The sequence below is a fragment of the Podarcis erhardii genome (assembly GCF_964252035.2).
Source record: "Podarcis erhardii genome assembly, chromosome: 15".
NCBI lineage: Eukaryota > Metazoa > Chordata > Lepidosauria > Squamata > Lacertidae > Podarcis > Podarcis erhardii.
The window spans coordinates 41,142,161-41,169,338 of record NC_138505.1 but is presented as its reverse complement, the minus strand read 5'-3'; the positions used below and the strand labels follow the sequence as shown (position 1 = coordinate 41,169,338).

Here is a 27,178-nt window from a genome sequence, read left to right as displayed (position 1 = left end):
TTCATTATTACTTTACTTTACGTTCTTTACTTTTGTTTAGATATTAAAAAATATATGAAATTGTTCAAAAATAAAGTTTTTATATTATATTTTTATATATTAAAATAATTATTTTACTTTGACAAATTACAATCCATGGGTAAAAACAAAGGTTTTTTTTTTTAAATAATCAGTAGGCATTTATTAAATTTATCTGATTTTATTTGTCTCTTTTGTAACTTTACGGTATGTCACTTAGAAACCATGATGCTAAACAGTATATACTGTAAATTGTTCAAAGAAACAAGCTACACTCAGAGTAGACCCACTGATGTTAATAGACCTAAGTTAGTCACGCCCATTATTTTTAATGGGTCTACTCTGAATAGAATTAACATGGGATGCAACCCAGTTGCAATTAAGTTTATCCGTTTCTTTTTCAGATACTGAAGGAGGTGCCACTTCAGCAAGAATTAATTGAACAAAATGACTACTAGTTTTTCAATAGAAATGCAATCTTGACAAATATGTGGCTAAATAATCATAATCATAATTTATTACTTATACCCCGCCCATCTGTCTAGGTTTCCCCAGCCACTCTGGGCAGCTTCCAACAAGAGATTAAATATGGCTGTTAGTCATAATGGGGAAACAGAGCCGCTCTATGCGGTGGGATTAGACCACGATATTTATTTGGGCCATGGCTCATTGGCAGAGCACATGCTTTGTGTGCAGAAGGTCCCAGCTCCAGGGAGGGCTGGGGATCTCTCCTGTTGGAAACCCTGGAGCAACATCTGCTGCCAGCCAGTGTAGGTGATGCTGAGCAAGATGGAGAACTGATGTGAGTCAGCAGGGGCGCCGACTTATAAAAAATATTGGGGGGGGGCCCATACCGACTTATAAAAAATATTGGGGGGGCCCAAGACCTCCAAACCGCTGCTGCTGGGGGAACGAAAGGGGCGAGCCCCGGGCTGCCCCGACCTTAAGTGAACCTGTGAGGGCCCGCCCTTTGCGGCAGCCGATTGGCTGCCGCCGTGGGCGGTGAATATTAATGAGCTAGGGGAAATCCCCGCTTCTCGCGGGGCTGACGCCAGCCCCGCGAGATTGTTGATGGGTCGAGAGCCCGCAACCCCACCCCCTCTCTAGATCGGGAGTGGCTTTGTTTTAACTCATTACTGAATGTATTTTAAAAGGTAACTATCGTCAAACAAGGAAAATAAAAAATACCAACATAATTTTGTGATTTTACAAAGCATAATATAACTAATAATTTTCTTAAATTATTGGGGGGGCAGAGCCCCCCCAAACGAATTTTTGAGGGGGCTGGGGCCCCCTCAGGCCCCATGGAGTCGGCGCCTATGTGAGTCAGCATAAGGCGGCTTCCCTGTTGGTTGGATTTTAAACCTTTGCTGTAAGCGCGTTCTGTTTCGATGCAGAAAGGTGGCAAAGATATTATTTTAACACCACTTAAATCCAAAGAAAATCCCATTAAAATCAATGGCACAAAATTAGTTGAAACTGCTGTAATAAGTAGTAGTAGAAATAATAATAATAATAATAATATCACAACAATTATGAGGTAATGGCTGTGAAGCGTGGTTTGTTTCCTGGTTCTTGTTTTGTACTGTTTCGCCCACCTTTTTTCTTTTTTCCTTATTATTACCGATTTATTTCATTTTATTTATAGATAGATAGATCACTTGATTGTAGGGAATAATCTTCAAGCCTATTACAAATAAGATAAAGCAAGAGACGGGCTTCTGGCCAGATCTACACCGGACGGACTTCCGGCTGCTCTGGCAGTGGGCGGGGCTTGGAGGGAGGCGGGGGGAGAGGAAGCCTCAACCGACGCCGGGGGAAGCGCCGGCCTGGTTGCCCCGGCAACGCAGCTGCTGTTTTCGCCGCGGCTGCACCTGAGCCTCCGCGCCTGCGCAGTTCCTCTGCCCTCGACGTCACCCCGGCCCCCTCCCTCTTCCTCCCTCCCTCCCCCCCGGCAGGGGGCAGCGCTTGCCCCTCCCTCAGCCTCCCTCCCCCCCTCAGGACCCGAGTGGGGCGGGGGGAGCGGCGGCGGCGGCGGCGGGTGAGTATGAGAAGCGCCCCCTCCCCGACCCCTCCTGGCGTTCTTCCCAGCATGCACCGCCTTGTGGGACTGACTCAGCCCGCCCTTCCTTTCACACGTTCAGTTGGCGGGGGGTCTTGACGCCCCCTCCCCCATTTGCGTCAGAAGAGGTGGAGAAAAGGGACCCCTCTTCGCGTGGGGGCAGAAGAAGGTGAGCAGCTGCTTCTCCTCCAGGACTCCTCCTGTTATGGGGAACCTCCCTCCCCTCCCCTGATCAAGGTGGGTGCAGGTGGCACCCTTGGGGGGCTGCCAGGGCACACGAAGGAAGGGGCCTTCTGGCGCCTGCCCTGCCCCTCTCTGCTTACCTGCTTTAATGCCCATCACTTGGTCAGCTTGGTCAGGGCACCCTCTTGGGTTCCCACAGACCCCACCTTGTGTCCCAGGGCATTGTGGGAAATTCAGCTCCCCCTTTCCGCTGGCAGCGCCCATGGAGGGGAACACTTTCTGGCGCCCGGCCTGGGTGGTGGGTGCCTCTTCTCCAGTGGGTCAGAGCTCATTTCCCCCTCTCCCTCCACCATATGGAAAGGGTGTAAGGGGGGACAGGGGCAGGAAGTAAGACTCCAACCGCATGTTCTAGCCTCCCCATTTCCTGGGAAATAATGGGCATCCTCATACCCAGGTGAGAAGTCCACTGCCCCTCCCCACTGTGGGGTTGGAGAGGACAGTTCTCCCTCAGTTCAAGTGGGGAGTGGGTATTCCTCCAAGTGGGAGAAAGACTCCAGGAACACATTCATGTTTCAACCAACCACCTCACCTTGGTATTCTTGCTCATACCAGAGAGGGCCAGAGGCACATCCATTTCCTCTCCATGTAAGTTTGGTATGAGTATTCCTGCAGAAAGGAACTTTGGGGGAGAAAGTACCCATTCACTTAAGTATCCCATCCTACCTGGCGAATTAGAAATCATAACACTTGTATCTCTTTAGTTAGTAGAAGTGGAGAGCAGATGCTCTTCCAAAAAGAAGTGGGAAAATAAAAAAGACGCTCACATACCCATGTAAACCCTGAATTGATTGCATGGGAGTGTCCCCTTTCGTAGAATTTAGGAGAGAACGTGCATGCAATGGGCCTCCCCAGCAACCCAAAAGAGTTCTTGCAAAGAAGATTAATTTAGAGGCAGCCCATATGTGGGCTAAAATGGGACACACTTCATTTGGGCATTGGTTTCCCCACAAACAAACAAATAAATAGGTTTTATAGAAGTGAATCCTCCTCCAGGAGGGATACTGGAAAAAGAGACACATACACACACTCACACTCCAACTGTATTGGACTGAAGACACACTAGGATCTTCATAGGGACCAGGGAAATGTTCTCATTCTGGCTTATGGATGTGTGGCTGAGGTGCCTGGAGGGCCAAGAGAGCCCCCAAAGAAGCCTGCTGGAGTTGGCTTTCTAAGGAGGATCAAAACACCCCATCCTGACAGATGAGGAAAGGGAACCCGCATATGGGACAGATAGAGAGATACCACCATACTTTAACCTGCTTCACTTTGTTTCATCTCTGCCCTCGTATTCTTTTCTACCCCACCCTAGATTTAAATCAAGATTGTGGAGCTGGTGGGAAGAGAAGAGAAAGATCTGGGCATTTTCTTCCCTATAGAGCTGTGGTAGGTTATCTGTGGTATTCCAGATGTTACTGGACTCCCAACTTCCAGCCGCCCCAGCCAGCATGGCCAACGGCTAGGGATGATGGGAGTTGTAGTCCAGCGACATCTGGAGGGGCACAGGTTATTCACCCCTGCTATATTTGGGGGTGGGAGAAATACCCAGAAGCTTTTGCCCAAGTGTGGGATCAGGGTATGCCTTGTGTTTTCCATCTCTATGTAAGTGTTTGAAGGGGGATGGTTGCAAGTTTTCCCTAAACCGGTTAAAGAGTTATGTTGTGGGTGAGAACAAGGCAGTCTCCCCTGAATAATTAGCTCTGGGCGTGATCTCAAAGGGGAGGGGTTCAAAGCATCCTATTCTTGTAAATGAATAGGACAGCTGGCTTATATAGCGGGGGTGGGTAACCTGTGGTCTTCTGGATGTTCTTGGACTACAGCTCCCATAATCCCTGACCATTGGCTATGCAGATGGGGGTTGCTGGGAAATGGCAACCCAGCAGCCTCCCAAAGGCTACTGGTTCCCCATCCCTGCCATATAGCAAAGAGGTGAAGACAGTTGGAAAAAATGAGGCCGCTCACTGTCCCTTCCATTAGATAGAGAGAGAACTCAGGGCACTCCTTTTTAAAAAAGGAGTGACAGTGGGGCTCATGTACAGTTAAAAAGGCAGCAAGGTCTCTCTCCCCCACCTTCGCCTTCCCCAAGTCAGGGAACTGATTCTGCCTTTTCAGTGCCTTTGGCTGCCTCTTTCCAACTTGGATTTTTCTTCAAGCGGAAGGACCAGTTTGTGCATCTCTCTTTGATTAGGCAACAAAGGTGGATGTTTCCCCTCCTGCCACTTGGTTTCTGCAGTGACTTTGCTTCTTCCCCTGCTCAGCATTCCATGGGGGAATTTGGATTCCTTTCTGGAGTCTCTTGGGAGCAGTGGCAAGTGGGGAAGAGGGGAGTTGCCTGCTCTGCTGCCCCTCTTTCTCAGAATGTGTGACCCCACTGGCAAAAGTGCTAGCCTCATTTATTTAACTCAGCATACATTGGACTCACATTCCCTCTATCCCTGCAGGAATCTTGTTCCGTGGGAACTGTCCTTTATCAAGGGTGCTGGGAATTGTAGCTATGTGAGGGGTAAACTACAGTTCCCAGGATTCTTTGGGAGAGGGTGCTTTAAATGTATGGAGTTTACACAGCCTCCTAACCATGTCTAATGTGAAGTCTTATCCCCACCCCCTTTGCCAGCTCTGGTCCCAGTGTTGTATTTTGTCTGGAAAATATAAATACTCTACGCTGGAGCTGTTGGATTTCAGGGGAGAGTTGGCTTTGGTCTGGTTTCCCTTTCAGCTTAGAGAGAGGAAGGATTCTGAAGGGCAGCGCTGTGCTTGAGCTGCGGGTGGGGAGGGGAAGAGGTGACCTTATCGCCATCATCAGTCGCATCGCAGTCGCATCGCGTGGACAAGCAGAGGGGAAAGATGGGAGTATTGTGGCATGTGTGGGAAGGAGGGCTTGGGTCTGGGCGCAAGCCCGTCTGGTTGTCCTGTCCTTTGTGGAAATGCTAAGAAGGCAAGGCACGGCACGCTTCTCCCCGGAAATGGAGTTCCTCCCAGCTACCAGGCTGGCCGGCCGTGCTCTGCATATTTCTTCGGCTTAAGCCTAAGGTGGGACATAAGGGTGGGTGGGTTTTAGTTTTTGCTAATCACTGGAGCTGACGCTGGCTGGGAAATGTGAAATTTATTAATGTATGTTGCTAAGTTGTGGCAATGCGTTTGGAAATGTAACCTAAGACGGAAGTAGAGAGGCGCTTTGGCATCTCTGAGGGGGGGTTGTAAGACTGCCGTCCGCATTGCAGGTTCATAAGAGATCCAGGAGACTTTCCTGCTTTGGGGGATGTGGAATGCTTGAGCAAAAGGTATTTCTCTCTCCATTCTTTAGTAGCAGTAATTAACCATCTTAATACTGTATTGCTGTTGCTGGCTTTCAAACTGGACTTGCAACAATCCCTCCCGTTTCTTAATTGTTTCTTCTTTTGACTATAAATAAATCATGATTATTCTGAGATTGATTGTGTGAGAGTCTTAGTTTGTAGGGGAACTGGTCTATTTTTGATTAACAGAAATATTTGGTTTTCCTTCCTCATCTAAATTAGTTTAATTTACCTTAAATCAGTTGCAGCATGTGCCTCACACACATACCCCACCTGTATTTTGTAGAATTTGAAGTCTGACCACAATCTTTGTTACTATATGTTTTCAACTTAAAAGGTGGGGCAGCCATGTCTGAGGGAGGGGTTGCCTTTGTAAAAGAATTGGTAAAATTAATATATTAGACATTAGCAATAATACTTGGCCATCTTCCTAATAATTTTTGCATCTGCTATCCAGTTTTAGATTTTATACAAAAATTGCTATAACATATAAATCAGTGCTAGTTTGTAAAGTCTGAGTACAAATTTTGATTAGTAATGGATTTTTTTTCAAGGCCGTTGCTTTTTAATTGGTCCAGTTGAGCTCTACCTATGTAAAATAGAAAATTGCTACTGTTAAGAAGTAATGAATGGGACACAATCCCTTGTGATTAGATGGGCAGGAACAATGGGCAGCCCCCCTCCCTCCTGACTTCATTCTTGTCAGCTGGCAGGTAATTGGAATCTGTTTACCTTTGAAGACTGTGGAAATGACATAAAGCTTTAGAATAGCAGAAGAAATAAAACTTTCTTCTGGGTTTGGTACAGATGACACTTGTAGCCTGTCATTCCTTTTATTTTAGATGATTGAAGTACTCAAAGTTGCTGAAAGTTAAGAAATGGCGTTAAGAGGTACATTTAACTTTAAGACTAATTTGTAAGTTAATGCTGGTGCAGCCTACTGTAGTAATTAACTTATTAGTATTTGTTATATAGCCAGTTTTTAATGGTGGAAGACATTACTTGTTTGCTTGCAGTCAGTGATTAACACTGTGTGTGTGTGTGTGTGTGTGTGTGTGTGTGTGCGCGTGTGTGTGTGTGTGTGCATTTTGTAAGACAAGGGACAAATGGCTCGTTCACTAAGTTTGATGTTCATGGGGGCATTGGACTCTATTGGCTGGAAAAGAGTCTGTCATAATTACTGTGTAGATGATTGTGGTGTCAGCTTTTAATAATTTTAAAAAGAGGTAAAGATTTTTGGAATTATCTGAGGCTAAACTTTGATGACTTGTTCCTTTTGCAGGCATTCCCTCTCTCCCCTTTACTGCAGTGCACAGTTGAAAGCCATCATATTGCAGCAACACCCCTGCTGTGTCTCACAAGCATCTCCACCTTTTCAGAACTTGGCTGGAATATTTTTCCAACTGAATTCTTTCCCAGGCTGCTTCTGCTACATCACTGTAAAAAAACGGTGCTGCTTGGGTGAGGCTAAGCAAGACAGGTTGCCCTCTGTCTGTAAAAGAGAAGTATCCTTCTCTCTTTGCCCTCAAAGCTGTGCAACTAGAACTTGTTGATTCGGCTGTGCAGATGGTTGTCTGCTAAAGAAACTTTAAAGCAACCTCACTCCCTGCCTGCTTCTTACGTCTTTGTTTCAAAATTAATGTAAAACAAACAACTTAGTAGTGATTATATTTTTATCTGCACAGATAAAAATGGTTCGCACTCATTCTTCTGTGCTTTACTTGGCTTCGATTCCCATGAACACAAGCTTTTGTGATTTTAAAATAAGGAATAAGTTTCTAGTCCTGACTGTTGAAGTGGTGAATTTCTAATGCTGAAGAAAGTTGTCCACCTCAGTTGGAGAATAAACTGATTAAGGCAGAGTAATGTAGCCCTGGTGGCTTCATGGGTTTCTCTCTGCTGAGTTGTTGGGTTGCCTGTAGTGGGATCTGGCATTTGCCAAGGCCTTGTCTGCACTATGCTGTCAGCAAGTGGCAGGTTGCCATTCCGCCTTAGCAGCAGAATGCTTGCCTGCTTTGGGGATATGGATGGAAGTGTAGTGCTTGCATCGTGATGGGAAGAGGTGCGGGGCCAGTGACTGCCTTCTTTGTGAAAAAGGTATGTTGGGCTAGATGGATCCTTGATCTGATGAAGTATAGATTAAGAGGTTTTAAAAATGTAATGCATAAAGATCTGTTCTGCTTGCATGGCATGACCAGAGTGTGTTTCTGCAAAAGTGTGGAAGAAGCCCTTATGCTGCAGGGAGACAATAACTTTTAAGAGTTGAAAGTGGTATGTTCAGATGTCTGTCGCTGCTTCCACGGTTTACACACTACGCTCTTTCATTCTCTTGAATAAACGGGTCTTGCAAGACAGAATCAGAATTCAAAATAACCTTAAGAGATTGGAGAAATGGGTGCAAGCTAACAAAATGAATTTCAATAGGGACGAATGTAAGGTTCTGCACTTGAGGAAGAACCAGATGCACAAAGATCGGCAGGGGGACACCTGGCTTACTAGCAGTACATGTAAAAAAAAATCTAGGGGTCCTTGGTGGACCACAAGCTTAACATGCGCTAACGCTCTTCTAGGCTGCATCAACAGAAGTATTCTGCCTTGCTCAGACCACACCTGGAATACTGTGACCAGTTGTGGACACTGCAATTTAAGAAGGATGTTGAAAAGCTAGGAAGTGTGCAGAGAATGGCAACCAAGATGATCAAGGATCTGGAAACCAAGCCTTTACGAAAAATGCTTGAAGGAGCTGTGTATGTTTAGCCCGGAGAAGAGGAGATTGAGAGGAGAGAGCTGTCTTCAAATGTCTTAAGGGCTGTTACATGTAAGAGGGAGCATGCTTGTTTTCTCCTGCTCTTGAGGGTAGGACTCAAGGCAATGGCTTCAAGTTACAAAAAAGGAGTTTCCGACTAAACATTCGGAAAAACTTTCTGGCAGTGAGAGCTGTTCGGCAGTGGAGCAGACTCCCATGAGAGATGGTGGACTCTCCTTCCTTGGAGGTTTTTAAGCAGAGGTTGGGTGGCCATCTGTCAGGGATGCTTTAGCTGAGAGTCCTGCATTGCAGGGGGTTGGACTAGATGACCATTGGGTCCTTTCCAACTCTAAGATTGTATGATTCTAAGCTCTTGGAGCGCTGTTAGAATTTGCAAGTTGTGGTGATAGGAAGGTGAGTGTGGCTTGCTTACCATGGGCAACTATGGTCCTCTCCTCTCACCTCAGCTTCATGAAAAATGCTGCCCATCTCCAGCCTCAGATAACTTCCCACCCAGGAAGGGTGGAAGTATGTTAATTTCAGGGCTTTGAGATTGCAGCCCAAGATGTCCCAAAATTATCCAAGATTCATTGATAGTATACGGAGTGTGTTGCTTCAGTTCTTCCATATCTTCAGCCCTAATAACCACTTTTAGGAAAGTGGTGTTTTTTTAAATGTCAGCACACACCACTGGGAGGTGCAGCTGTCCCGTCCCCCCATCCCCCCCCCCCCCCCGTCCCCAGATTGTGCCTCAGTATCTGTATAAGCATTTGCAGGTTCCACTTGCTACCATTCCCACCCACCCATGTCTGTATTTTAGGAAAAGATAACAGCACTAAAGGCTGCCAGAAGCAACCTCTCTGACACCAGTAACACCCCAAGTTTTGATGTTAGTTGATATGGAGGCAGGATGGAGAGATTCAGCATTCAGAAGTCCCACAGCCATACTAGAAGTGTCTTTGTATTTAATACGCATGGGTGTTTCATGTCGCTGCCATCAGCTCCGGGTTACGTTAGGCAGGGAGGGGGGTCTCACCTTTCCTCCTTCTGCTTGGAGTGCTGAGGATAATCCTACCAGATGCTGCTGTGTTTGTTTTTGGAGGGTGGGGGATCCCTCATTAGCACCAGTAAAGGATCCCTTCCTCCCCCCAAAAAACAACACCTAAATACCAACATTACAAGAGGGTTATTCCTCAGGATTGCAGCAGGGGAGGAAAAGGTTAAATCCCCCCATGCGTGATCCCATTAATTGCCTTCCAAGTTCATGATGATATTTGCATTTTTTAAAAAACAAAAACCCTGCATATTAAGTGAAAAGATGTATTTAACCTCCCTCTACTAGGAGTGTCAGAGCTTCAGAAATGACAGACACACATTTTTTCTGAGTGTAAACAGAATCCTTGCAACAGAACAGCTGGTTCAAACAGTCCCCCCACCCTGAAAATGTCTCACAGTGAGAGCATCCCTCTCCTAGAATCTGCAAAGCACCCACTTAACAGTAATTTCTACTGGAGAGGCTGTTTGAAGTGGGCTAAAAATAAACACTTTTAAAAATTCAGCCACTCAGGGCTGCTTGCAAGCATAAGCAGAGGGTGGGGCAGTTTGCCGCATCTCTGAAGCCAGTAGACTACAGCCATCCAAGATTAAATTTTCAGAAGTGTTTTTGCAGATGAGTATAGACTGCTGGGTACCTTTCAGATGTGGTTTTGGTGATAACATATTTTGAGTGCATATGGATGTATACCTTTCTTTTCAGTTTCCGGCTGCTCAGAAGAGACTGCTGTAAATTTGCCATTTTTTGTTCTGCCCAGAAAATTGGGAGAGTAGGGAGGGATAATAGTACAAACTATGCAGAATGAGGTGGTAGAATTTTGGATTGTGCTACTTTAGGCTGCTTTAGGTGAGGTAGTCTCATTTTTATTAATGTGTTGTTAAAAACATATATTTGCATGCAATTAGTGAAAACTAGCATGTTGAAGAGTCGGCCTTGAAGAGTGGGCCATGCTAAGCCTTTTCCCCGGTGGACTGATTCTAGTTCAGCCTTTGCTACCCTGGTGACACCAGATGTTTTGGACTACAACCCTAGCCAGCACATCCACATTTACTGCATTTACTGCATATACATTTACTTCGCAGGTGGTGCTGGGGGTTAAACCACAGAGCCTAGAGCTTGCCAATCAGAAGCTCGGCGGTTCGAATCCCCACGACGGGGTGAGGCCCCGTTGCTTGGTCCCTGCTCCTGCCAACCTAGCAGTTTGAAAGCACGTCAAAGTGCAAGTACGATAGGTAAGGTAAGGTAAACGGCATTTCCGTGCGCTGCTCTGGTTTGCCAGAAGCGGCTTAGTCCTGGCCACGTGACCTGACAGCTGTACGCCGGCTCCCTCGGCCAGTAAAGCGAGATGAGCACCGCAACCCCAGAGTTGTCCGCGACTGGACCTGATGGTCAGGGGTCCCTTTACCTTTACTTCCTCCCAGTAACTCCATGTTCTCTCAGTTTTTTAGAATGACAACACAGGACAAGCCCCTTGTAGGAAGTGGTTTGCATTTATGCGGGGAGGGGGTGTTGATTAAAAAATCAGACACAAGACCCACTTGCCTTTCAAAGTGACGCAGCTGCAAATTTCACCATGTTCTTCCACATAATCTATAAAATGGTTCTGAGGGAGCATGGGGTGGTAGGAGAAGAGTTTGTTGTGGATGCTGACGTGGCCAGCCATGTGTCTTCAGTCTCTTCCCCTCCCATCTCCTGTCTCTGCACACTTTTTTGATGTCTGGCTGCCAGTATGTGAGCCCTGGTGTGCACTTGACAGCAGGTGGTGGTGATAGGAACCTGAGGTGGTAGATTGACTTTAGACAGAGAAGAGTTTAGAAGTGGATTTCCCTAAGGATTAAAACAAACAAACCACCCACCCCTTGGCAAGTAGAAATATAGCACAAGAGAGGGAGAGAGGGAGATGGATTAGAACATTTCTCCCTGATGTACTAGTTTTCCATTTGTAGGTGTTTGGGGAGAGCATAGAATGCTCACTGAAGTGGTACAATCCACTCTGTCCCCTCATGATTGTTCTACATCGTTCTGCTTCATGTGCAGACCAACCCTCCCTCCTTCCTGCTAGCACTCTTGGCTGTTGCACCTCTGTGCATCCATTGTTGCGCAGGGATGGGAGACCTCCAGATGTTGTTGGGCTGCAGCTCCTCATCAGTCCAGGCAGCATGGCCAGTTGCTGGGATCTGTAGTCCATCAACATCTGGAGGCCACAGATCCCCCACCTTTGTTGTGAAGGAAACAACATGGCCTGGAGCTTTGGAGGGCCTGGAGCCCCAAGAATTATAATATGCAGGGCACAAATTGCACAAAGTGGCAACAGCCCTTGGGCTCCACCCAGATGGAGTAATTTCATTGCATTAGGTCACATGAAGGTGTTTGTGTTGTCCTGGGCGTTGGCACCTGGTTGTCTTTCTAAGATGGCTGTTGCAACATTGGCTCTCAGGTATGAGCTATATTAAACTGCACCTACCATTGTTGGCCCAACAACCCAACACCCTCCAGTTCTAGCTGGACTTCCAGCACCCCTGACTTTTGGCCATGCAGGCTGGATCTGATCAGAGTTGGAGTCAAATAACATGGAAAGGGCCAGTGGTCAGCCACACCTGGCCCTGTGACAATCTTCCCTCCCTGATTTAAAGTAAATTGCATCAGTTTTCCAGAAAGCATCTTGGGGGAAATTAGAAAAGCGTCCCTATTGCTTATCTCTGCTCATTTCCTGAGTGCATTGGGGTGTTCCTCTTGATAGCCTTTGAGACTTTCTCCTCTTAATTGTTCTTCCGTTACTGCTCCATCAGAGACTTGCCACAGTACCTAAAAATAACTCCACAGTGATATTAAGACCTGAGACATTCAGAGGTCGACTGAAAGGAGACTACAGCATTCTGTCTGGGAGATTGGGGTGGTGGTTCATAAAACATGTCATATGCCTTTAAAAATAGAAAATGTTTAGAGGCTTTTTATATTCTTTTGAAAAGAACATGAGCTCACTGAGCTTCTTAAAGGGCTGGTTCCATATTTTTCTGGAAACTCCCTGTGCCTTTTGGTTGTGAACTCAACCAGTAAGAAGACCAAGTATTAGAGTGCTGGCAGAGGACACATTTTTAAGTGTCTGGGTACCAGGATCTAATGTTTAGTTGCTTTGGTGACTAGATGCCTTGGATTTTCATGCTCTACTAATTTTATTTCAAAAACTAAAAACAACTTTATTTGGCATTACCTATGACATATGCCTTTGTTTTGCTGACTGGTCGAAATCATGCCCTTCACCCAGTTGTGGATGGTTGGTGGACTGAGAGGAGCATCTCCCAGGGGAAGAAGCTGGTAGAAGAAAGGAAAGCTCCCAGATGAGAGCTAGCAGGGTGGGGTCCAGCCTCTCTGTGCGAGACAAGGCTTCAGAGCTGCCTTTGGAAGAGAACTCTGCACTTTCTTCTCTCTCTCTCTCTCTCTCTCTCTGTGTGTGTGTGTCTGTGTGTGTTTTTGTTTAGATTAGTTCCTTTTATCTTACAGTATTATGAAAAAGCTGTAATCAAATCTTATTAAAAGGAATCATGCCCCCTTCACCCAGCCCTGCTTTAAAAATCAGCATTCCTCCTTTTAATTTATTGCCCTATTTAATCCTGCTCTACATAGCACTTACCCATGGTTTCCACAAAGCAGTTCTGGAGACAGTTCCTGTTCTTGTTTTATTTTTATTATTTTTCCCTTTAGCGTGTTTATTGTTATTGTATTATGATTTACTGGTGCTGTTGTCCTTTTAAAATCTTAGTAATAAAAGGTATTTTTTTAAAAATAATAAATCTCAAAATCTTTTAAAACATCCTTCTTGGGTGGCACTGAGTTATCAGTGGAATGCTGAAACTGGTGCCACAACTGTGTTTGCATGCTTGCATTTTTTAATAGTTTGTTTAGTTCAGGAGTTCTAAAAATGACACAACTGGAACATTTTTGCGGTACTTGGAAAAAAACCAAAACCCTGCAATAGCACCTGCCATTATTCCCCCCACCCACTTTCCTCACAGGTGCCCAGATATGGAAGCTCAGTGGCAGAGAATATGCTTTATTTGAGAAAGGTTCAATCCCCGGTATGCCCAGCCAGGGCTGGAAAAGACTCCTACCTGAACCCTGCAGAGCCACTGAGTGGACAGTACTGAACTAGTTGGACCCAGGGGTCCGAGGCAGGTTTCCTATGTAACTAACCTGGTTCGGGGTCTTATGTTTTCTTCTGCCGCCTCTTTCTTCCCTTTTCTTGTAGGTGGGCCAGGAGATGGCATGAAATCTGTAAGGGCAAACGGGGCCTGCACAAAACGTTGCAGTGCAGAGCACTACTGCTCAGGTTTCCAACCAGCCAGGCATGCCCGTTCCAAGAAAACTCAGTTTCTGGACACCCCCCCCCCAGTTGTTGTTGTTTGGGGAGGGAATACCCGTGCAGACCTTGGGATTTCCCCAAGCCTGCTGATGCCACACACACTTTTGTGTGTGTATGTGGAAGGTGACGGTTACATAAGGACCCACACTCAGAGAAGTGGGTAGCCTAAATGGTGCCTCTCAGGTGTTTTGGACCACAGTTCCCCAAATCCCTGGCCATTGGCCATGATGACCAGGGGTGATGGAAGTTGTGGTCCATGACATCTGGAGAGTACCAACCTTGGCTGCCTGTGATACAGGATTTTGGTGGTGGTTAGTGATGAATGCTTTTGTTGAAATATAATAGAAATATAGAGTTTAAATCCATGGTTCCCAAACCACCCCCTCATTGTAGAAAGTGTAATGCTGTGTGATTTTCAACTGCATTTTTACAGACATGCTGCAGACCACCAGAATGAAGCTTGTGCCCACGGTAGTCTGCAAAACACACTTTGGCAAACCCTGCTCTAAATGACTCAGTTAATCCCTGTTTTTTAAAGGTTTGTTTTTTACCATGCAAGTTCATTGTAATGGATGGAGTGTGTTACCTGCTTCTGGGTTGCCTTTGTTCTTTAGGTGAGTTCTGCTGTATAGAGAAGGCATGCAGAACCTCTTTTCTGCCTGATAGCTGTATTCTTGTGTAGGAAACCTTCCAGGGGTTGCATGCCAGAGGCAAACGTGGCTGGGGTAGTAGAGGCAAATGTGGGGTAGACCAGAGGCAAATGTGGCTGGGGTAGTAGAGGCAATTCTTACTTCTGTGCAGCAGGCTGCATTCTAGCCATGCAAGAGGCAGAAAGTCCTACATGCCCACACCATGCTCACCTCTCCATTCTTCTTCCAGGCAGCAAGTGCTGTTATCCTTGTTCTAAGAACACATTACAGGAAGGCAAAAGCACTTAGGAAAGTGTGGAGCCGGGTCAGTGAAAGCTGTAGCTGGAGGTGGGGTGTGGCCATTGAGAAGAAACCTAAGAGCTGGACAGAGAGGCCTGGGGGTGGTACTTGGACCCTGGGCCAAAGGTTCCCCTCCCCTAGTTTAGAGAGATGGTGTGGGGAAGAGGAGAGGAAGAGAGAAAAAGGGATGAAAGGTTTGTTCTTTGTACAGTGTAGAGTTCAAAGTCAGCTTTAGGCTAGACCACTGCTGCTTTTTTTGCTTTTTTTTTGTGTTGGTACTCATAAACGTGCCGTGGGTGCCAGCACAAAATGGCTGCCATGTGCAGAAAGAAAGAAAAAAGAGGTTCCAGTGAGTTCTGGAAGGCTACTGAACAATCCTTTTCCAAAGGCCTCCTTTCTCCCTCTAGAACAAGCAGAGGCGTAGCAAGGTCAGGCAGTACCCAGTGCGGAATTTTTTTTGTCACACCCCCACAAGTTGGGAGTGGTGGGTGGGCGATATGGCTCTTGGGCAGCTGGAAGGAGCAAGGGAGGGTCAGTTGGGCTCCGTGGGGCATCTGCTTCGCTCTTGGCCGGCCTCCAGCGCCCTTCTTCTCCTTCCTCCTCCAGGGCTCAGGATGCCTTACAAGCACCATGGGGGCAGCCAGACGGGAGAGGATGTGCTGCCCCCGGGAGGGACGCCAGGGGGAGCCCGGGGAGCACACCAAATATCCCTCCAGAGCACACCGCCCTCAGACAGAGAACGCCCAAGCCTCCCCCGAGCTGTCAAAACGAAGCGGGGAGGCCGCCGGCAAAGCGGCGCAGCTCCCCCCTTCCCCCAACAACTCAGGGTAGACTTGAGTGTCGTGGGTGTCATGCCAAATGTCACCCCCCTCAGTGATGACACCCAGGGCGGTCTGCCTCCACCGCACCCCCTTCCTACGCCTCTGAGAACAAGGTGGTCCAACCTTTCATACCAAGTAGGCCACAATAGTACTTTGACATGGAACCCATGGGCTGCACACTGCTTTGTGTGGGGGAAGAAAGTCCACACACACACACACACACACACACACACAAACACACACACACACACACACACAGCAGCCCTCATGCTGCCTTCTTAAAACCTGGTAAGCACTTGCCCAGCTTCAGGAAAAAGATCGGAGAGCTCTGACAGGGTAGATGGTCGTTTTGTATAATCCCGATGGTCTCAGTGGAGCTGGACCTGTACAAGCTGTTATTTCCTAAGCAGCTGATAAATTTATAATCCATTTTAGCAGGGGGGTGGGGTCTTTGCTTGCCAGGAGATACTGTCATTAAGGCACCTGCCAAAGGATCTCAGATGTTGAAGTCGTAGATCTTCCCCGTAGAACCTCTTCCTTGTCTGTTTTCAGTACTGTGAGAGGGGCATTTGCTTAATTAATCAAAGAAGAATGGGAAGTAGCAGAGGATTTTGGAGGCTCTTCAAAGGGGTGGCGGGTAGGTAGGTAGGTAGGTAGGTAGGTAGGTAGGTAGGTAGGTAGGTAGATATTGTGGGTTGTGGTTAGCAAGGTTGTTCTGACTTTTCAGCCAGCAATATCAAGGTGTGACTATATAGCACTGGAACGCCTGGGTTTTTTTCAAAAAAAATCTCAGATAAAATGAAATAATTTGGTTTGTTTTTGTTGCTGATCACTGCTCGAAGAATGCAGTCGCCAAGAGTGTGATGGGGCCGTAGCTCAGTGATAAGAGTGCATGCTTTGCCTGCCAAAGGTTCTGTCTCTCCAGCTAAAAGGGTCTTACGTATCGGGGCTGAGAGAGAGAGCCCTCAGTGAGGCCCACGAGAGCTGCTGCTAGGAGGATAGATTGCCCAAAGGGTTTCATTTGGCCAAAGGTAGCTTCAGATGTCGGTACATTCAGATTTACGACTGATTCAGACATCGGACACCTCAGGTTGTATCCAACGTAGTGCTAAGTTAAAGTCACTTACTGGTGTAACTTGTTCCTCTGACAAAATGTTTTGTGCCGGCAGAAGATTGCTGGCAATGAGTTTCCGCTAGTGCAGCTGCTGTGTTGGATTCCTCTGTTGTGCAACATTAAAACTTACCCGCCTGCGAGCATAAGCACCCTTGCACTAGCAGACAGAGAACTTTGGCTACAGCCCCTCACGTGGACCACCAACAAAGGCTGTTGCTGGTGCCTGGAGACTCGAATGTCAAATGCTCTGAGTGCCACAATGTGGAGGCATGTTTCATTTAATTCATTCACTTGCTGTGTTTGTATGCTGTCTGTTGCCCAAAGAGCTTAAGGCAACATATGTAGTCTCCCACCACCCCGGCCGCCTTTTATCATCACAGCAGTCGTGTGAAGGTGAGCTGGACTGAGAGACAGTTCCTGGCCAGTGAACTTCATGACTGAGCATTTGTGTGTATGCGTGTAGGTGTTTGCCTGCACTTTTAGGTGGCTTCAAACTACCATTTGATTAAGTACTTCAGGATAAAGCCAGTCTCTTTAAGCTAAAACTGGTTAGCAATATTTGGTGATGCTTTTCAGCAGTTAATTGTGGTTTAGCTTCTAGTATTCCACAAAGGGAGGAAACCTATTCCTTTCATAGACCAGCTGCTGGGCAACCAGAGTCACCCCCCCCCCCCTTTAAGCTGGAAATGTCCCCTTTCACTGCTTTTGGACTCTGGCACTGGACTCTCTTTCGCCTGGGCTGGTAATGCTTCATTGGTAGAGCAGATATTTCACATAGCGGTGAAGGTCGGGAATCTTGGGAATGGCTCTCTCCCTCCCTGGCACACAGACCTCCATGGCAGGAGTAGAGAGGCTGCCTCCTGACTAATCTGAGGCTCTTTTCTGCTCTCGTCAGCTCAAGCCAACTCAGGGAGCTGTAGCCCAAAGCAGCGGAATGGCAGCAGTTTAGGGAGCGCTGAGGCACGCCCAGGTGTGTGGAATGCTTCCGCCTGCACCAGTCCCTCCATCTGCCCTCCACTGGTTGCCAGGGCTTTGGTGTCTCCATAAGTGAGCATCAACACACCTTGTTTGTTGGGGGGACGACAACAGCAGACTTCCCATGCTCCCAGGTGTGCTTTGGCAGCACTCAGTCCTGGGTACAGGAAGCTGCTATCTGGTTTTGTCCTTGGAAGAGCCCTGGAACTCTGTGTCTGCTCTTGTGAAGGTGTTGTCTGCAGCAGCAGCAGCAGCAGCATCCAGCAGTTGCCTCCTTTCTCCAGATTCCATGAGTGATTCTTCGCTAGTGAGCTGCGAGCTTTAACAATTCCAGTTCTTTGCCATCTTAACTTCAGGCTCCCACCTCCTATCTCCATCAGGTGTCGTCAGCAAAGAAACAGTAAATGCAAATGTTTACATAGAGTAACCAGAATAAGATTTGTTGGTTGAATGTTTCCAGGAGCACCAACTGCTTTGTGCATGCTGGCATATACTGGAAATGCTACAGAGCTAATGGATTTAGTTTTTGGGGTTTTTGTATTTCAGTGGGAACATGTTTTAAATTAATAATGTGTGACTTGCACAAAACAAAATCTTCCACTTGCGCTGCTTGTTGGTAAGCCTCTCCCCTGCCCCACTCCCACCCCCACCTGCTTTCAGAGTGCAAAGGGCTTGCTGCGAGACGATTGGTTGGGTGAGTCGTACCATGCCTAGGAAGGGAGCACCATTTCCCCGCTATATCACCCACTCAGTGGGAATTCAGCAAGCACTTAAGGAATCTGAGATGCAGTAAAGCTTTTAGCTGTGCAGACAAGGCTGGCTCATTGGCGAGAGATAATGTAGCTAAGAAATATTGACAGCGTTAGTGAAGGATGGGCCTTGAGGCCATGAACAAAATGGAATGGGCTGTTTATAAAGGCCCCCCCTGGGTTTTAGCCAAGGATATGCTGCTTCAAAGCAAGTCAGAGATGGCACTGCTGTACTCTACACCGTGTCTCCATTGCTGCTTTTTAATTTTGCTTTTTTGAAGTCTGAATGCATACAACTTGGGCAAGTTAATGTATTCTTTGACAGACTGCTTGATAGGTTTGGGGAGTTGAGCCTTATGCACAAAACTAAGAGAGAGTGGGTTGCCTTCAGGATCTGAAGCTATAAAAGAAATGGGAAAACAAGGACTGTCTGTGGGTTCCCATTATTTACCAATGCTTTGCAAAATTGCCTGGGCACAGTTTCGTGGTAGCAGTAACCCTCAAGCCAACTAGTTAATTGAGGTTGTTCAATTCACAGCCGTGCTTTTGTGATTCTAAGGCAGTTGCAGAAATCAAGAGTTCCACCAGAACACTTTTGAGCTGTGTCTCTCCATTGCGAAGAGATCTTTACTGGAGACCCTCTCTTGGTTTAGAATTGGTTAAAAAACTTAATCCTGATCCAGGATCCTTCTGCTGTAAATTTCATGAAAGTTCCATTGTTTTGTGGAACAAACTTCTGCACAAACTTGCTCTTCGATTTCTGCAAGGGTGCTCTGTTTTGGGGGGAGATCTCCAACTCCCCCTCTCCTGGCCTTTAATCTATCAAGGACACACATGCTACCAGAACTACAAAAGTTAACTCAGACCTTTGAGTGGTCCAAGTGGCTATATGAAGTCTTTTAAAAAGTGAGGTTCTTCATTCAAGAAAAAGCACTAAAGCAGGCATGTCCAACAGGAAGATCGTGATCTACCGGTAGATCACTGGACATCTGCTGTAGATCACTGGTAGATCATTGGCTTCCCACAAGGAAGCTGAACAACTGTGGCTTCCCTAAATAAAGCTCAACATTTTACCTCCTCCTTGGAAAAACTCAACAACTTTGACCCAAACCCCCCAAAAGGGGGTAGATCACTGCCAGTTTTTAACTCTGTGAGTAGATCACAGTCTCTTGGGAGTTGGCCACCCCTGCACTAAAGCTTATCATAAGGGAAGGATCCTCAGTGATTGATCACATTGCCAGTAACATAAGGGTTCAATTCCTGACATCTTCAGTTAAAATAATCAGATAGCAGGTAATGTGGAATAGCTTTCTCTGCCAGTGACCCTGGAGTGATGCAGCCAGTCAAGAGTAGACCATCCTCAGCAGATAAATCAGCTTCATGCATGTATCACAGCACACTTTAGACATTGATGAGGCTCCAAAATATCCAACCAAGCTCCAGACCATAGGCTTACTTAGAGTGGACCCATTGAAATCAAAGGACCTCAATTAGTCATGTTCAGTGATTTCGGTGGGTCTATTCTGGGTAGGATGTTTGCTCTTAGTTTTTCATGCAGAAGTAGAGCAGAAGCGGCACACTGTTTGAGGGCTGGTAGTAGTCTGGCACATGTGTTTATAACATCGCAGTATTGGTTTCTGTCTAGACTGGGCTGCTGATGCCAGTAAGGCCTCCTCTTGGGGGAATGTTGTTGTTTAGTCGTTTAGTCGTGTCCGACTCTTCGTGACCCCCTGGACCAGAGCATGCCAGGCACTCCTGTCTTCCACTGCCTCCCACACTTTGGTCAAACTCATGCTGGTAGCTTCGAGAACACTGTCCAACCATCTCGTCCTCTTCATCCCCTTCTCCTTGTGCCCTCCATCTTTCCCAGCATCAGGGTCTTTTCCAGGGTGAATAGGAGCTGTGATAAGACAGAAACAGGATTGTCTTTGGTGTCGTTTGCCCTCTGCATGGAAGAAATGAGAGTCTGTGTCTACAACCCAGGCTGCATAGCTTTTGTTTTTATAAAACAAGTATGTCAAGTAAGCACCTCTTGTGAGTGAGTGGTAGGCTGGAGGGCAAGTGTCCTCCTACCCGGTTTGAGGGTGGGCCCCCATGCCAGTCATTGCTTAGACAGAAAGCATCCTGGTTTGTGCCCCCCCCCCTTGATTGCAAACAGCATCACCTTAAGTTACAAAGAGACTGGTCAATCTCCATAGCTGGTCAATTAAAAAAAAACCCATAACCTATTAGCAATCATGACCTGTTGCTACTAGCTAATGTCTCTAGCATTTTTACTGAAATGTTTTACCGTCTTTATTTCCACAACCATTCTCTAGCCTAAGAGGTAAGCTAGACCAGACTTCTCCAAGCTGTGGGCCTCCAGGTGTCCAGAACTACAGCATGTGCTGGCTGGGGCTGATAGGAGTTGTAGTTCAGAACATTTGGAAGGCACCAGGTTGGGAAAGGATAGCCTAGGCCCTTCCCTGAAGTCCCAGGTGGTGTCCACGACAGTGGAACAGGCCTCTGAAACATGGTTCAGCTCCTCTGCCGCACACCTTCCCCCAGTCCATGCTTGAAGCTTCATCTCAGCAGAGGCTGCTCCCAAGGTCTTGCTGCTTTTCTCCAGCAGCTGTGGGTTGCAGTAAACTCTGGCCCTGGTTCACTGACAGACCATGCAGTAACCCTTTCCGTTCATCCAATCCCACTGACTGTAGGTCTCTCAGAGTTGGTGTGTGTTCTGTTCTGCCCTGTTAGAGATCACTAGCATAGTGCTGTTCAGATGCTGAACTCCCACCAAACCCAGCCAGCATGGCTAGTGGTCAGGAATTACAGAAGTTGTAGTCCAACAATCCCTGGAGGGCCACAAACTCCCCATTCCTGCTCTTGGACCAGAAGCAGCTGAAGCATGAGTGTCTTATCAGCTGTGGCAGCACACCGACTACAGGTAGATGTTGACACAAAAAGGTTTCCTGGTGGTGATGGGTTTCCTTGCCATTCTGAGCTGTTCAGTGCTGCTCAGTGCTGCTCAGCTGCAGCCTTTGCTGGCCCTGTGAATGTTTGTTTGCTGTTGGTTTCTAAGATCATGGCTTATCGGGCGGGCTTCCCCGTCTGAGGGATTATAGTCTCTCTCTAAATGTAGCTCAGGGAGGTGACTGGCAGCTCATACCAAGAAGGAGGCCACACACTCCTGGGTTTTCTCAGAACTCCACTTCAGTCTGCTAAAGGGATTAGTGCCCTGAAGTCTGTCTGGCACTAATCCTTTTAATATGCTAACTGCAAACAAATGAGCACCTGGTGGTATCCTCTGCCCCCACCCCCATCATGAACATGACTACCCTGAATGCACTGGGGTTTCCACTATTGGAAACATCCACATCCTAGTTGAAAGTGTCCATCCTGCAGAAAGGGAATGGCCTTCTCTGCACATGGGCTCATTTTGGCGCAGCTGCATTGATCAAAAGCTCACTTGCTTTGCCCTGGACTTGGAAACTGCAAGGAAAAAGGCCCCTGATTTGGTCTCAAGGTGCTGTGTTTCCCCTCTTCTGCCCTTCACTCATCAGGTTCACTGGATGTCAGGATGGCGGCATCAAACCTGGAGAACCAGCTGCACAGCGCCCAGAAGAACCTGCTCTTCCTCCAGCGGCAACACGCAGACACCCTCAAGGGGCTGCATGCTGAGATTCGGCGACTACAGCAGCACTGCACAGGTAATGTGGCCCAAGCACCTTTGCTTCCAAGCAGCTTCCCTTTGTTCTGCTTGGGGCGTCTCTGCTCTTGTCCTCTGCTTTTCTCCAATGTCAGTCCCCTCTTCATGCTGTCCCCACATTGCTTCGTACTGGAAAGGCCAGTACCTTTTGACAGCAGCATCTGGGGTTTGGGACTTTCTCCCCAAAGAGCTCTGTGTGTCTACCTCACTGCTAGCCTTTCGTATGCATCTAAACCTGGCTTCCCAGGGAAGACTCTCAGCTGATTTAGAGTGACCTAAAGAGTTTGGGTAAGACAACTAGTCATATTAGAGTAGACACACCAAAGTCAATAGACTGAAGTACATTAACTCTAATGGGTCTGCTCTTGAGTAGGATGGTTTGTTCAATTTTTGTTTTGTTTTGTAACCCACCTTTTGTGCCAGGGCAGGAATGTTTGACATAAAGATCCTGCTGCAATTGATCACCCAGTTCTGTGAGCCGCAAGACTTTGAATGTTTTGTGAAAATGTTCTGTTTATGAGTTTTGCACATGGGCAAGTTTTCTCCAGCTTTCCTAACTCTGCATGTTTTTCAGATCTGACGTACGAGTTGACTCTCAAAAGCTCAGACTCAACAGGTGAGTGGTCTCAACCATCTTCTATTTAGAGGGTGTGGAAAGTGCTGGCAATGACAAGGAGAGAATCTTGAGCACTTTCTAGACACCTTCTTGGAGTGTTGCATTGAAATTGTTTTGCAAAGAAGTTCAAATGAACTCTCTAGGCCAGGAGTTTGTGGAACTTTCTTACACTGAAGCCCTCTTTCCATCAGGGAGAACCAACGTCAAGGCTGATCAAGACAAGGAGTGGATGCTGTGGCTGGTGTTGTTCACTCTTGTGACAACTAGCAATGTTGCCTCAGCTTCTGGTTGTGCTAATTCACTTCCCAGCATTTTCTTGAATGTCAGTGTTGGCAGAAGTGCTCCCATAATCTCCCCCAAAACAGGCTGGTTCAAATTGCATCTCCCTCTTCACAGATTTGATTTTCATAGAATCACAGAGTCATAGCATTGAAAATAACCACAAGGGTCATCTAGTCCAACCAACTGCAATGCAGGAATATTTTGCCCAACATGGACTCGAACCCACAACCTTGAGATTAGGAATCTCCCAGGTAGCTTTTTTTTTGGGGGGGGGAAATAGACTGTAGAAGCATAGGTTGCCATGCGTTCGAAACTTCCATTATTCCAGGTGCAACAGGGAATTTCATTAGCGCAAGTAGTTTCTGAGCTCTGGGAGCAGTGCTGCACCTAAGATTTCAGATTAAAACTGCGGAGTGGAAGGAAAGGAGGATCTTTTTTGGCATCCCCACTTCGGCATTTTCCTTCCTTCCTTCCTTCCTTCCTTCCTTCCTTCCTTCCTTCCTTCCTTCCTTTCTTTCTTTCTTTCTTTCCTCAGCGGAAAAAAGGAAGTGTTTATACCCTCCCCCCTCCATAGCTTTCTTCCATATTTAAAAGGAAGGAAGGAAGGAAGGAAGGAAGGAAGGAAGGAAGGAAGGAAGGAAGGAAGGAAGGATATTTATTTATTTATTTGAGAGGGGACTTCTGTGTCAGGGGAAATGGAGGGGATAAGATTTAACTGGTTACCTTCTGCTGAAATGGGAGGTTGGGTACTGAGAGAATGGTGTGGAGGGTGTTTGTCGGTAAGCAGGTGTCTTGCCAAATGCAAAGTGGTTCTTTTAAAATGAGATTTAGAAGTAACACAAAACACAAGTGAGTGAGAAGATTAAAATTTCATTCTAAACAGCAAGCAATATATACATACCAAGCAAGTACTTAAACCTGCCACCTGGAAGCCCTCAAGAAGCGGTGAAGTGACTCCCCCAGGTAGCCTCGGGTGGCACGACCCCACAGCCGGATCAGTCAGTGCTCGAGCTTCTCCCTAACTCTGCCCAAAACCATTGATTTATAGCTAGCTAGCTAGCTAGCCTGTGTGGCTTGCCTGACTGGCTAAGTGCAGATTATTCATTACTAACTATGTGCAGATTATTCATTAGCCACCCACTCCCAATGCCTCACTTTCTCAAAACAATTGCCAACATCAACATCACTATCTCTTTCTCCTAACTGATTAGGACTTTATAGGCTGTTCTCGTGCCATGAAAGACTATCAAAGACAAGGAAGGGGAAAGGAACAGCGGCAGGAAGAGGGCAACCATGTCAAACCACTAACTCCTCAAAATACAATCCGCCACTGGGAATGTATATTGTGATATATCACGATATTGAAAAACAGTTATTCCTCAGCCCTAGGGGCAGGGGAAGCATGGCTTTGTTTTTTACAGTCTTCAGATGAGGAATAGACCATGTGAGAAATGAACACAAGTTTTTAGCTGCAGTTCATTCATTTTAGCTTTGTATTCTTGTTATAAAAAAAGTTTGCCTAGACATTCCATTGTGGCGCCCATAACTAGGTTTAAGGTGCCATTTCACTCCTAGCTTTCATATCTCTGTTTCTAACACTGTAGGTTGCATCCATGCTTAAGAACTACTTGCTGTTATTTATCTGTGTTGGAGAGTTGTAAATGTGTGGAAGTGACTGGCAAGACAGACCCTTCCTAGTCATACTGACAAATTTAGAGCCCTTTCGTCTAACCTTTTTATATTTTCTCAAACCTCAAAAAAAATATACTGTCCCCTATACTTTATTTTCCATGTCTCTCCCCAGCCTTGAAGCCTCACTGAATGTTTCTATTTGGCTCCTATACTGTCTTCTGCTGCTGCCTCCTTGCCTTTACCCCTCTGCACAGAGTCACTCTCCATGTGCACACACACTCTTTCTGAGCCCATATCTCTTTCTTTACACAATCCCCTCTCCTACTTCAAGTATATTCTGGTAATTGGAACTGCTGGATTGCCCCCTGTTGCCTTCCTGACAGTCTGATGGGATTATAATGCAGACTCTTGGAAAGTTTGTGGCTTGCGTGTTTATGGGCCTGTTCTGTCAGACATGCAGATTTTGTAAGCATATCTTGCTGTTTTATGTTTCTCAGTTTGAGAAACGCCAGCATTCTAAGAGCTCTCTGAGATTCTGCTACTAAAGTTCAGTGATTCTCATGCCTTGAAGAATTTGGGAGAAGAGCAAACACTTCAGCCACTTCCTTCCAAAGAAATGCCTAGCATTTTCTTATTGTTCCAATGTTGTGCAGCTGCTTTTGCTCTGGTTTCTTACCTTAATCACCTTTATGGCAGGAAAACATGTTTCTTAGTGAGTTTGCTTGACTGTACATGGTGTAAAACTCTTTGCCTGCCTGCTCTTTCAGAAAGTGGGACTTCAAGAAGTGAAGAACTCAAAAGGAAGTGTGAAGAACTTGAGGCCCAGCTGAAAGTGAAAGAGGCTGAAAACAATGAGCTATTAAAGGAACTGGAGCAAAAGAATGCAATGATAATGGTGCTTGAGAACACCATCAAGGAGAGGGAAAAGAAGTATTTAGAAGAACTGAAAATGAAAAGCCATAAGCTGAACATGCTGTCGAGTGAACTGGAGCAGCGCGCCAGCACGATTGCGTACCTCACCTCACAGCTGCACGCAACCAAGAAGAAGCTCATGAGTTCAAGTGGGACTTCTGACAGCTCTCCATCTGGGAGCCCAGTGCTGTCCAGCTACAAACCAGCCCCCCCCAAAGATAAGCTCCCAGAGACTCCGCGGCGCAGAATGAAGAAAAGCTTGTCCACCCCCCTCAACCCTGAATTTGAAGAGGCCTACAGATTAGGATCGGATAGCCGCAAACTGCTGTTACGGGAGCCTGTTGATGCTATGCCTGATCCCACTCCCTTCTTACTGGCAAGGGAAACTGCCGAGATCCACCTTATCAAAGAGAGGCCTTTAGTCATTCCACCGATTCCTTCGGAACGCACCTCTGCTGAGCCACACAGCCCAGCCCGGGAGAAGCAGCACAAGGCTCACGTTGGGGTGGCACACCGAATCCACCACGTTGCTTCACCCCAGGCGCAGCCAGAGGTTGAGACACTAGCAGTGGATCAGGTGAATGGGAGCAAAGTGGTCCGAAAACATTCAGGGACAGATAGAACTGTTTAAGCATACTGTCTGGAGGTGACTCTCTTATGCACTGTGATCACAAATAGGGTTAATTGCATCTGCAGTCACTCCCCCCCCCTTCAAATCCCATATGCATGCCAAATTCTTTCCATCACTAGAATAACCTCCTCCAATGGATTCCCCAATATGACTATCTACTTAATGAAACGCTGTGGCCAAACTCAGGTGTCTGCCTGACTGCTTGCTTCCAATGCTCCTTCATTTATTCTAAGCGCACTTGTGGGCAAATGCCCAGGCAAAACAGTCTGCATTATTAATCAATAGTAATGACAGAGTCTGATAGCCTCCTAATGATAGCCCTGCAGCACTGTGTATTGGCTGTTAATGGTTAAAGCCTTCCATGTATGTATCACTTCACACAGTCATGACAAATCCTTCTTTTTGGGGAGGGGCAGCGCTGACCACCAGTGTGAGAAGAAAAAGAACAGCTGAGTGACCCCTCCTCCCTCCATCACATGGTCTTGATCACAGTGTTCATATTTTCTGTTACGTTTTTATCTACAGCTACTAAAATCCCAACAAACTCTATTTTATTAACCCTGGCTGATCTTGTTTTGTGTCCTTTGTTCAATATTTGGAATAGTTTTCCATAGTTACAACTGGGTGTTTCCTTTTGGGGCAGGGGAAAGAAAGGGGAAACCTACAAACACAGTGTAGGTTTTATGGTTTCTGCTTAGTAGAGAGGACAGAAAGATCCTTTAAACTTTGGAGATGCAATGTACTCCTGCAGGCCAGGCTTCTCCTCCTGCCCGTGTGCCTGCCAGATGGAAACTTGTACAACTTGAGCAGTTTGCGTAGCTGACATGTGGAGGAAGAGGTCCTTACCTTTTCTATGGAAGATTCCTCCAGTTTTGGTTGTGCCCAATCAGAAGTGCAGCTTGCTGCTTTACAGCCATAACAAGAAAGACTCATTTTTCAATCTTATGATGACTGTATCTTTGCTGACAGAGGAAAGCCTATCGTTTTAGAATTTTCACCCCCTATTTAAGTTTATAAAATAATCACAAGTTTATTTTGTGGGGAGAGGTT

The 27,178-nt window shown here is 46.6% G+C and overlaps 1 protein-coding gene across 1 annotated transcript; it reads left to right on the top strand.

Moving 5' to 3' along the window:
* Positions 1-1,974: 1,974 nt before the first annotated feature.
* On the top strand, positions 1,975-26,691 carry CCDC92 (coiled-coil domain containing 92). Its single transcript, XM_081841640.1, has 4 exons — positions 1,975-2,059; positions 21,910-22,056; positions 22,630-22,671; positions 25,353-26,691. Exons 2-4 carry the CDS (start codon positions 21,927-21,929, stop codon positions 26,126-26,128), a joined length of 948 nt encoding a protein of 315 aa, XP_081697766.1. The 5' UTR covers positions 1,975-2,059; positions 21,910-21,926; the 3' UTR covers positions 26,129-26,691.
* The last annotated feature ends 487 nt before the right edge of the window (positions 26,692-27,178 follow it).